Source organism: Seriola lalandi, unplaced genomic scaffold (assembly GCF_002814215.2).
Source record: "Seriola lalandi dorsalis isolate HSWRI2012SDOR001 ecotype SW California unplaced genomic scaffold, Sedor1 jcf7180002054873, whole genome shotgun sequence".
NCBI lineage: Eukaryota > Metazoa > Chordata > Actinopteri > Carangiformes > Carangidae > Seriola > Seriola lalandi.
This window is the reverse complement of record NW_019525426.1, coordinates 762,465-774,573: the sequence shown is the minus strand read 5'-3', so window position 1 is coordinate 774,573 and position 12,109 is coordinate 762,465. Positions and strand designations below refer to the sequence as shown.

The following is a 12,109-nucleotide window of genomic DNA, read 5'->3' as shown; positions in this document are numbered from 1 at the left end:
ACATTTGCACTTAGCACAAATATGACAATGAAATTAGGCAATACCCCCTAAGCTTGCATTTTTCATTGTACAACGTGAACAACTGCAGAAGAATTATACTTAATGCACGGATCTGGGACTCAAATAAACCTTCATCCCTGAATTTAAAAATAAAAACTCCCGTGATGTGCGTTCACATAAGCCAGAGAGTGAACTAAAAATACTGCACAACCCTAACAGCTATTATCACAGACAATACTCACTTGTGTTGGCATGAAATATGTTTTTTTGTAAAGGCAGCCAGCAGCTGGTGCTCCAGTCTGCAGACAGTGTGTACCTCTGTTGTGTGCTTTTCTGGGTGGAGACGGAGGTCCTCCTCCAAAAAACAGTAAGAGGACATACAACACAAAGTCATTCCCCACCACCACAAGCAGAGGACGAATTATCACAGGCGTTGAAACCTGAAAATCGTCCTGTTCTGGTAGTTTTATGTGCCACACATACCGTGCCGTAGTGGACTAGTTTGTTCACGTTACAAATCAAGGTGAGTGCTGAATTAGTTGGTTGTTGTTGTTGTTGTTGTTGTTGTTGTGCAGTTTGTGTAATGAGAGTCAGCCACGAGAACTTCTGCAGAACCACTGGCGTCGCTTATGAAAAACTGAAACATATTATCTTTTAAACCAGCTTCAAAGCAAACCCACCCCCTCGACCGGGGACAACAGGCTGGTGAACACCGATAAATATGGACGGATTTACGGTGCAAAAAACAAAACAAAAACGTCACAGTTATGTATTGTCTTTCGGGAGTGACGTGTCTGTTTTAATGTCTCTGTCTGAAGAGTCAGTTCTTCAAATAATCTGCTCATGGACTGAGAACAAAACGAGCTCAAAGTGAGGCGTGATCATCACATACAAGCCCAGACATTTTTGTTGTTGTTGTGTTAGAGAGTTAAATTTGAACAGGAACTCGACAACTTCAGTGTCCGCGGCTGTTGGGAGTTTAACCACCTGTAAGTTAACGTTAGCTTATGTTAACGTAAAGTTAGTGTTAGCCTAAGTTAAGATAAGGTTAACGTTAGTCTAAGTTAACGTAAAATTAGTGCAGTGAGCTAAAGAAATGCTGTACGTTAGCTACTTAGCTCAGGCTAGGCCTTTAGCCAACTAACTTCTTACATTTATAAATATGTTTAATTTGAAACCTTCATTTCACGGGGTGTGTAATGTTGTGTACCCATCAGTCACTTTTCCTTTTGTGATCTTTGACTTTACTACGCTTTGTTCTGGGCAGATTTCAAAACAGCATGCAACTTTTAAAACTCAAATTCAACTCTCAGATCAAATGTAAAGCTTAGTTTTCAGCTTTGTGGGATCCTTTCTATTTTGTGAATATGGAGTAATTAAAAAACAAAATACAGTACGGAAGCTGTTAATAATACTACTTAAAACTTAGGGCATCAGTTTAAGTTTAGAAAATCTGTCTCTGCTATGTGTATTTTAACTTGTTGTAAAGCTGTGTGAAAGATTGTGAACAGGTCTGCCTTGTTTTGGGATCAGCAGCAGCACCCAAAGCAAGCTCCTTTTATTTTCTTAACACTGTGTACTTGTTACAGCCCCGTTCCTAACATTTACACAGTTAGGGCCAGTTTGTCACATATAAAACATACATAATATGACATATATAATATGCAACCATGTCACAATCACATTGCATTTGAAAGTTAAAGCTGCTCATACATGTATCAGGTAGAATGAGGTGAGACTATTAACTTCAATAAAAAACCTGTAAGGATGCCAGGGAGAAAATTATTTTGGGTATCAGCATCGTTGTTAGATGTAATTTCCCTACAGATCCCTGTACTAAACTGTATTTGTGTTTATTATGCATTACAGTCTTTTTTTGGTAATTGAGTCTGTCATTTACTTTCCCAGAGACATGAGTCAGGCAGAGCAGGTGCCTGAGGACGTGCCTGCATACCTAGAAGATGAGCCAGTAGCTACAGGTAAGTAAAGCTTAATTGCAAAATTCTTTTGTAACCTAGATTTAGCACAAATTCTAATCAGAAATGTTCTGATCCCTGTTGAATTAGTGTTTTGAGAGATTTTGGTGGTCTTACTTTTGAATGGCAGCACAAGTGTAAATATGTTAAAACACTGCACTTTTTGACCATTTTCAGCTTAGTTGGTTATAAAACTCAACAAAACTAAAGGTGCATCCCAAACTTGTGTAAAAGGTAAATTAATGATTCCATGTTTTTGAAAGATCTTTTTTACTTGAATGCTTTCCTCTTCAGTTACCAAACGTAAAGCGTATCGTAATCATTGTGCAAGCATCTAATCTACATTAAGACAAACAAGAGGAAACCGTGTCATGTAATGATGAAAAGAGTAGCTGTTGCATAGCAATTTTTATGATTAAGTAATAATTTAAGTCATTTTTAAAAAAAATAGATATTCTATATTTTTGTTATTGTCAGCAAATCCAATGAAAAATACAAAACGACCAATGAACTGATTGTCGTAACAAGTAGAATTGTCTGTGTAGCCAATGCCTCATATGGATTATTTCTCTGTCCCATAGATGTCCACTGTAGTTAAAAAAGAAAACACATGAATGAGCCACATTGTTGCGCTGGGTTCCTTCTTTGCGATAAACACAGACACTTTAGTTTGTTTTGTGCACCATGCTCCTGCTGTAAATACTCACTGGCACACCAAATGTGTATTAATAAGCAGCTGAAAATAGGCCCCAACAAATGACGACACAGACAGGGTAGAAACCTTAGAAAGTACTGAGAGACTGTTTTTTTCTTTTTGTTGGACTTGGAAGATGAACTAATTTCAAAATCATATGCATCAATCTAACATCGTTATCATGGTTGGCATATTGTGTACTATTCATTTGTTAGGTGTCGTACCTCTGCCATAAAACAATCTGAGAAGGCCTCTGAGGAATATGACCAATCATTTGAATCTTAAAATTCAACTTTTGTTGTTTTAAATCAGACAACAACAAGGACCACCCACAGACACAGCCTGGCATGTTCAGCAGGTTGGCGGGGGGCTTGTACGGTGCCACCAAGGGAGCTCTTGGAGCTACGGTGGGCGGTGTGACCTGGATAGGAGGAAAGAGTCTGGACCTCACCAAGACCGCTGTCAGCTCTGTAGTCGCTGTGCCTGCCATGGGAGTGGGGCTGGTTAAAGGAGGAGTGTGTGCCGTAGCCGGAGGCGTGACTTCTGTCGGCTCTGCGGTGGTTAGCAAAGTTCCCATAGGAGGATGCAAAAAGAAGGACAAGTCTGACTGACGGAGAGAGGCGGAGAGTGAACGCACACAGCTGAGTTGTGTGAGCTCACACTGTGTTGTAGGATTCATGAACAGGAAAAGATCTAAAGAGGACTCAAAACTTCAGTGTACTGAACTCAGATACAGTTCAGTGTACACATTTTGGTGAGGGGTCTGTGCTTCATTTATTTCTTTTGTTTGTTTGTGTGTTGGTAAACCCACATTCATACAATTATGTGGCATGGACCTACAAACCAAGAAGTAACAAAGACTGTCCGACTGTTAAAGGAAAACACTCCAAACTATTATCACCTGTGCCTCAAATTGTTCAAAATGTCCATTTTTCATGTTTGATAATAAGCTACAATGCTGTTTTCACTGCAAACTGTTGTACTTGTCACATTAGTTAACTTTAGTGCAGGAGAACAGCTCAGAGTGTAAATGTGCTTAAATTTCACTTGCAAGACAATCAGTGATCAATGATGATCTATAACTGGCATGATATATTTCACACTCCAGTTAATCACCTTTGTTCACAAATGAACAAATAAGTCTGATCAAAGACGTGATTTGAAAAGAACAATCCAGTTTCATATCTAAATCACTTGCTGGCTGTGGGTATTTGTGGGAATTATTGGGACAGTTTCAGTTTTCCTTTGAATTATGTTGCCCTCTGGCTTTTATTTTGTCAGCTCTATGGAAGGCAACTCGTGGGCTACTGTTTATACAGAATCCAATTCACTAAAATAAATATTGTGACACAATATGAAAGTTAGAAGATTATGATTACAGTGATAGTTACAGTGTTAACTGATTCACTGTGACTATACTAGTTGAGTTTGTTGAATCACATTTTACGCGTTACACTTCTTTTGACTAACTATATGTTTTGTTAGTTACTGTGACATGTCGGTTAACATTGTTCTCAGATCAAAGTCTCTTAACATGTCTCCTTGGAAAAATAAAACTGCCATAGACGCTTGATGATGCCATAAATTTCTGCTACTGTACCAAAGAAGTTTAGTTCTCGACCCTAACATTTCTCTAATGCTCTTCCATATTGCTTAGAGTCACTGTTTACTGTTGTAGCAATTTGATGGCTGGATTTTTTGGATGATACAGTCTATATTTCAAGTGTCAGCTACATTTTAAGATGACAAACCTGTGAAAGTACATTTAAGAAAGATAATTAAAAACAATACCGTTTTTGTAAATGTAAAATGTCAAGGCAAGGCTTGATGGATGATTTTGTGGTTGTATCGTGTTTTATCAGCTTGTTCAAATAAAACATACGCTGAAGGTTGTGTGTGTACCGTCTTGTTTTCTGTAAGTTACTAAAGTAGACTTACAAAAACACTTCATATGAAACTACTGTAAACATTTTTTTTCTTCTCCTGAATGACCGTAACATTAAAAATTTTGGTTCAATAGTAAGTCCAAAGTATTTACACACATTTTATTTCAGAACCTGATCTGCATCTTCAAACCTCAATTTGTAAATTTGTAAATGTATTCATATTTTGTAGACTAACATTTATTGTTTAAAACAGCTTTAGAATCAATTAAATTATCTTTTTTTTTTTTTTATTTATTGCAGCTGAAGATTGTTGAAGTAATGTTGAAAATAATTTTTCTACAGCCAATACTAAAGTGATATTTAATTTGAATTTTTTCAGTAGTTTGTTTGTGTCTTGGTTGTACAAAAACCTCTACCATATATATTTCATCATGTTAACTGTAATCTTAATCTATCTTTAAATATGAAACTTTCTTAACAGTGTTCTCTCCTCAACTTTAGAAAATAATTCAACTTGAGATTTATGCAAAACAAAAGTCAGTAGACTGTGAAAAATATCAGTGGGAGAGGAATTTAAAATATTTCATTTTTGAAATGAAATTAAGTGGCGCACAGTTGATAATGTCTGCGATACTGTATTCAGCACACTATTTATTTGAAATAGTGAGGTACAATCTGTTTTAATGGAGCACTGTTTATACTAAATACTACATCCAATTAATACTACAAAAAATATGTAAATGCATTTATAATCAAAAATAAGGATACAGCCCTTTTATATTCCTTCTGAAAATTAGACTTTATCCCTAAATGTTTGGATATTGTTAATACACCATAGGTCCTGTCATTATTGGTTAAGGTCTGCTGACCAGGTGAAACAAATACAGTACTGGTAAGATTACATGAATTTTTATTTTTTATCAGTTTTACATTTATAATAAATGAATTCTGAGATCACATCAAGACAACTACATCAAATGGAATTGCTACTATTTGCTAGTTACAGTAAACATTAATAACAACAAAAATATATTGTATTTTTGTTTTAGGAGAGTCATTTTAAAACCATAAGTTAAGCACTGCTGCCAGCCCTTCCTGTATGTTAGAATGTCACTGACAATTAATTAAAAAAAAATATTATGTACAAAAATAATCAGAAAGTATATACAGCATATAAAAGCCAATATTTTTTAATATAAATTTGAATTCAATAGGGGGTCCAGTTCATGCTTTTGACACTTTGACACTTAAGATCTTTGGCATACATTACAATATATGTCAGTTTGATCTTTCACCATGAATAACTGAACCATGTTAATGCTACAGATGTTTTACTAAATGTTCTCAACTAAATTCTTCAGCTAGGCGCTCTGTGCTGGTTGCTGCACAATGTTCACAGGTCCAACAGAAGCCACAACCTTTGGCTCACCTTTCCTCTGGTCCACAGCCTCGACATCTCTCCCTACACACAGACAAACAAAGATGGTTAGATTTATGAGCATATTCCTCCTGAATTCTGCAGATTATGAATTCATTTCTTACTTTTTCTGAAGCATGATGGTTCACAGGAGCGGCCCAGAGCAGCAGTGCACACAGCTGTGCTACAGTGAATGTACACCTGAACAAGAACAACAATGTTGACAGGGCAATATGGACATATTTCATTGCAGCAGTTTCTCATCACTTGCTATATACATTACCTGCTCCTTCAGGGGCACTAATGAGCGGCCCTCCAGGAACGTAAACATTTTGAAAATGAAACGCCTGTAGTGACTTGGGTAGGCCAGACCAGAGGATTGATCGACTGGAACCAGTGAGGACAAGTAGCGATCATCCCTGTTTGGACACCTGTATGGAGAGCAAATTAAATCAAGGCAACAGCAGTGAAATTTAACTGACCGAAGAAGTCAGTGTTTGGTATTCATTTCCCTATTCACTGTTCCTTGTGAGCAGACCTGACCAAAGTTTAATCTAAACTTAAACATGTTGTGTGTAAATTACATGTGTAAATTGGTGTTTTAGTTACCCATCGATCAGAATGTCCCACTGGGGCAGACTATGAGGGTTGGAGCTTGTGGTTGTCCAACAGCGACCAAGAGTCAGGACAAGGTTTGGATCTGTTTTGTCAAGGAGTTGAACCTCCACGTACACAGGGTCCCTCAGTACTTTGGTCACAGGGTAGTCTGCATCCGTGTAGAAAGAGTTGTAGGCCACATCCACTGTAAGAGCAGAGTTATTAGTTAATATGACGACCAACATTATGAAATCATTTATAAATGCAGCAACACAGCCAGGCTGACACACACTTACATTCATTACAACCCTTTGTGTGGCATTGCCCATTAGCCAACATCAGGTGTACTCGGATGGGTCCCAAAGCAGCAGCTGGTAGAGGAGGATCTTGCAAAGGTAATACCTCTGCAACCACAGTTTCAACAGAAGTACCAATGTACCTACACTTGAAGAGCAATCTGCCAAGAGAAAATTGGCATTATGTGGTTTTAATTTTTATGTTGTGTTTTTGTTTGTTCTTACTTGTAACACTGTAATGCTCTAAAAAATGATCACCTACTCATAATAGCTGTCCCTGGTAACGGCTCCATGGTCGCCAATTCCTACTTCATATGAGGAGGACATCCTGTTCTCATAGATTATTACACCAGGCTCCTCCTACAAAAGACAAAATGGCATTTTATGGTGAAACCACGCACAAGCCTAATTTATAGCTGATTTCATTTGTTGAAAATAAATACAGAATAGATGTTAGAAAATCAAGGTCTTACCATAATAACAGAGCCACAGGTGGTAACAGGAAACTGGTAGATGGCAAAGTCTGAATTAGAGTCAACGTGTGTGCAGCCCTGACCTCCCCCCAGCAGAGAGACTGACTCAAGGTCAATGTGGGGCAGAGTGGCATCTCTGGCCACTACCACAATAAACTGGGCATCCTTGGTGCACTGGACAGTCACTAGTGGCACAAATACAGGCTTTAATAAGTTGAGTGGTTAGATATTATTGATCAAATGTAAATAGCATAAACATCTTTTTACCATATTGTTTTGACTATAAAAGTGCTTTGAGTTTTTATATCCTCCATTGTAGTTTGCAGTAGTCTATTTAATCAATTAGTATAAGGCAAGCAGAAAAAAGTTAATGTGCTCTTTCTAAAGAGAATGATAGCCCTCAAAAACTCACCTGTTTTTCCAAAGTAGCAATGTCGGCCATCAAAGCAGCAGTTTATGGCTTCACATCCAGCAGCAGAGATATCAGGACCTCCGCATGTGATTCTCACTCTTTGTGCCACTTCACAACTCTGGGCAGGTGGTTGCTTTCGTATCTGTGGCACTGCAGGGTGCTGTGGTTGAGGGATCTTTGGCTCCTGGGGAGACTGATCATGGCTACGTTGAGGATATTTAGGAAACGTTGGTGGTGGAACAGGTAGAAGAACCTCAGGACGTGGATGAAACTTTGGCGTCTGAGCAGGAGGAAGAACCTCAGGACGTGGATGAAACTTTGGCGTCTGAGCAGGAGGAAGAACCTCAGGACGTGGATGAAATTTTGGCGTCTGAGCAGGAGGAAGAACCTCAGGACGTGGATGAAACTTTGGCGTCTGAGCAGGAGGAAGAACCTCAGGACGTGGATGAAACTTGGGCAGCGGAGCTGGTTGGACCTTTGGCACTTGATTATATTGAGGGGTCTTTGGTGGTGGAGGAAGCAGAACCTGTGGAGGTTCAGGACGAGGAAGCTTTGGTGCCTGAGGAGGTGGAGCACCCTTAGACATTGGTGCTGCAGCGTTCTGCCACATTGAGCCCTGAGCCTCTACAATTGTCCCAACAAAGCTTCCAAGCAGTGCAAGTGCCACCAAAGAGGTGGCACTCCAACGCTTTTCCATGGTTTCACAGCCGTCTAACCTTGGCAGTCCCCAAGTGTACCTCTTATGTGTGCTGCCACATTTATATGTGACCAGACTTGATGTTTAGAAAACCTTACCTCCAAGACCAAATAACCACCAATCAGGGCTTCCCATCTTTCACAAGACACCTATAAGCTTCAGGGGTGTATTGTGTATTACAGTGTTTGTTAGCCTTTTGGCAGCTTCACAAGATCAGTTGTATGGGTGGGACAAGAGGATGAAACACGTGTCCTATCAGATCAGGTCACTGAGGTGGATGACAGTTTGACATTAAATTATTTATTGACAAATCCAACGTTTGGGTCACAAAAACCTTTTCAAAGGTCTTTGCGGCCTGAAGCTTTATTTGTCACCAAATGTTTATTTTGCTAGTGCAAAATGGCGAACATACAGAATTGATTTTGTGATAAAGTTTGCCATAAAAATCACTTGAGCCCAAATCAGGTCAGGCTGTATTTTTTACTTGGCTACTGTGTATTCTGTTAGGAACATATTCACTCATGCTGCCTGTATTTTTTTTTACAACCATGTTGCAGTTTGGTGAGTTTTAAACCAAGAGTTTTAAATCAGCTGTAAGACAAACATGCTGCAATGGTTCCTCAATCTCTAGTCTCGAAGACCTTTCTAAATATGACTCTATACAGTATTGCATAATTATTACGGGGGGGGGGGGGTTATAAGAGCCACAGTGCTACAAATAAGGTAGAATAAAATAAAATAGAACATTCTAAATTGATTAAAATAATCAATAAAATAAAAATCAGGAGAATGACATTGTACAATAATTGTTTTTTAAAAGCTTAAAGTAAATTCAAACCCCAAGCCCTGAGAAAGCACACCTATAAAAATGTGTCTTAAATAGGGATTTAAATGAGGATAAGGATCTCGCTTGTCTAATCTCCTCAGGCACGTTGTTCCAAAGTGCTGCGGCCCTAACACAAAAGCCTGGTTGACAAGTTGCCTGCAATGGGCTCCAGCTTCAACATTTATTATGTAGGCTGATTTGAGTGATAAGATAGTTAGCTAATAGTAGCTGACTACTAATTAAACACCTCATCCCAGCTATTGCTAGTAGTCAAACATAATGAATGCTTTTGAAATTATATCTGGCTGACTTTGTCATACAAAATAATACGTTTGATTTTACCAAGGTTTCAGACATGATTCAGTTTATGACTACATAGCTGGAAGTAATTGAGCCAGCAAAATATCCTAAGTCTTAAAAACTAACATCAGTGCACATCTAGCCAAAGTTATTTAGCTAATAACAAATAGGCTTTTTGCCTGTTTAAGTCCAAACTCACAAATGACACATCAGACATAGGTCCTTTTGGTAATACTACAATAATATGAATAAAGCACAATGTTTTTAAAATGTAATTAATCACACATATTGAGAAAAATATGACCTTGTGTGCAGAGACTTTAAACTTCTGATTAAAACAATAAGTGTGATAACATTTAGTGAATGAAATCAAAGTCTTACAGTATTGATTCTTTTTCTGGGAGTATTATGGAAACAGGTCTCATACATTTTTCAGGAAAATGAACCTGTTTAGCACATACCTACATAGGATCAGAGGTGGAAAGTAAGAAAATTTGCTCAAGTACTGTACTTATACTTTTTTGTATATATCAAGAAAGAGGACTGAGGCTCCATCAGAGCTGAAGAGAACTGAGTCCTCTTTCAAATTAACTCACAATGCAAAAACAACTGAGTATCTTTTCTGTTGGTCCACTTCAAGAGGAATGTGTTTGGTTTGTTTAAAAAGGACTTTATCTGGAAACACCCTAAAATTCTATTGCTTCTGACTGTTTCTCTGAGTCATCATTTCACAATTAAATATAGCCAAAATCACAGCACAGTCTTTGTGTTTAACTTAGGGTGTGTTTGGTAATTTTGTCAACAACGTTATAAAATCAGGATCTTAGCAGCAGCTTTGAAATGATTTGAAAGTGACTGTTGGTTCACATGTAGTCTTAATAGGCCGTGTTAGAGTCACTGTTTCACTCGTTCTGTTGTCTGACAAAAGAAATAGCAAAACATTAAATGAGAATGGCTTTATTTGGAATTCAGTTGTGTTAAAATACTGTATATATGAGCCCAGAGAGTAGGAGAGAAGCAAACACATAAAGGGCTGAAACTGGCTGACATTAGGAAGAATGCAAATTGTCTAATGCAGACCAGCCATACACTATGTTTTGACGTGTTGTGTTACAATAATTACTTTTACTTTTGACAATTATAACAGCGTTTTGCCACTAATATGCTGCATTTTTACTAGCAAAAGTAAAATGTCAAATGCAGGACTCTTATTTGTGTTTTCATATTGCGGCACAACTGTATTTTTTTTAACTTACTGCATATAAAGGGTCTTCCACCACTGTACAAGATAAATCTTTATTGATTGATTTTGCCAATATCATACTTTGTATTACTGGTATACACTTGGTGTGTTTGCTGGCAAATAGGCTACTGTAAATACACATTGGTGCGATGACATGAATCTTGAGTGAAAATAGTCAGTTTCAAAGATTCTGGCCATGTCAGGACGGTTAGGGCCGATAGAAAACCAACAGCTCGTTTATGGTGAACATTTCGGCAAAAAAGAAATGAATGATAAATTGTTTCATTTGCATCTTTTATATCTATCAGACATTCTAAACAAAGTTCAGTATTAATACCAACATTGAACATTTATTACTTCACTGATTCCAAACAATTAATCAAAAAGTCATGTGCTATAGATTCAGTCCATCTGTTGTATCTCCTGCGCATCTTGGAATGACCTGCAGTTATTTAGGTACTCTTGTTCAATGTAATGTAATCAAAATCAATACCATACATTCTTTGTGGAGTTTAAAATACCTTTTAATTGACATTTTTTGTTAAAACTGTGACAGACAGGAGTTGATTTAACAATATTATTATTTTCAGTGCTGTAATTAGTTGTGGTATTGTGCTAAATTGTAATATATTGAGAGATGTTTCTAATTTTCTGTTTGCCTCCTTTATGTAAATGAAGGCTGGTAAAACAATAGAAACACTTCAATTAGTATACATACATACAAAGTGTCAACAAGCACTAAAAAATATGCAAAAATGATTTATTAAGGGTAATTGTATTTTATTGCATTAGACTGTTAAGGTGTTTGAAATAATCTGGTAAGCCATTGTGTTTTGTAAAATGATCTTTCAGAGCACGTCATAGCCAATTTTCTTGAATAACCACTTGACGGCAGTAATTTGAGGATCCTCCTGCAGAACACTTTTGGCTCGTTACTAGTCATTTTGCAAATACAAACACAAATATGTATGATACATTGTCATTTTCATTTCATACCACAAATAACTGAGCCATGTTAATGCTACAGATGTTAATAAATGGTCTACTACTACTGGTTTACTAAATGCTCTCAACTAAATTCTTCAGCTAGGCGCTCTGTGCTGGTTGCTGCACAATGTTCACAGGTCCAACAGAAGCCACAACCTTTGGCTCACCTTTCCTCTGGTCCACAGCCTCGACATCTCTCCCTACACACAGACAAACAAAGATGGTTAGATTTATGAGCATATTCCTCCTGAATTCTGCAGATTATGAATTCATTTCTTACTTTTTCTGAAGCATGATGGTTCACA

General features: G+C 37.6%; 2 protein-coding genes across 3 annotated transcripts; one reads left to right on the top strand and one right to left on the bottom strand.

The window, feature by feature from the left end:
- Positions 1-373: 373 nt before the first annotated feature.
- On the top strand, positions 374-4,562 carry tmem263 (transmembrane protein 263). Of its 2 annotated transcripts, none has more exons than XM_023428251.2 (3): positions 374-523; positions 1,909-1,979; positions 2,983-4,562. In XM_023428251.2, exons 2-3 carry the CDS (start codon positions 1,913-1,915, stop codon positions 3,279-3,281), a joined length of 366 nt encoding a protein of 121 aa, XP_023284019.1. In that variant the 5' UTR covers positions 374-523; positions 1,909-1,912; the 3' UTR covers positions 3,282-4,562. The 2 variants fall into 2 exon arrangements, with proteins under 2 accessions (XP_023284019.1, XP_023284020.1); XM_023428252.2 differs by lacking the exon at positions 374-523 and adding an exon at positions 697-989.
- Positions 4,563-5,879: 1,317 nt separating this feature from the next.
- On the bottom strand, positions 5,880-8,501 carry LOC111671250 (zona pellucida sperm-binding protein 4-like). Its single transcript, XM_023428329.2, has 8 exons — positions 7,752-8,501; positions 7,340-7,524; positions 7,129-7,226; positions 6,867-7,027; positions 6,583-6,775; positions 6,257-6,404; positions 6,099-6,174; positions 5,880-6,018 (listed from the first exon to the last, which is right to left on the bottom strand). The coding sequence occupies exons 1-8, from the start codon at positions 8,446-8,448 to the stop codon at positions 5,918-5,920; spliced, it is 1,659 nt and encodes a 552-aa protein (XP_023284097.1). The 5' UTR covers positions 8,449-8,501; the 3' UTR covers positions 5,880-5,917.
- Between the last annotated feature and the right edge of the window lie 3,608 nt (positions 8,502-12,109).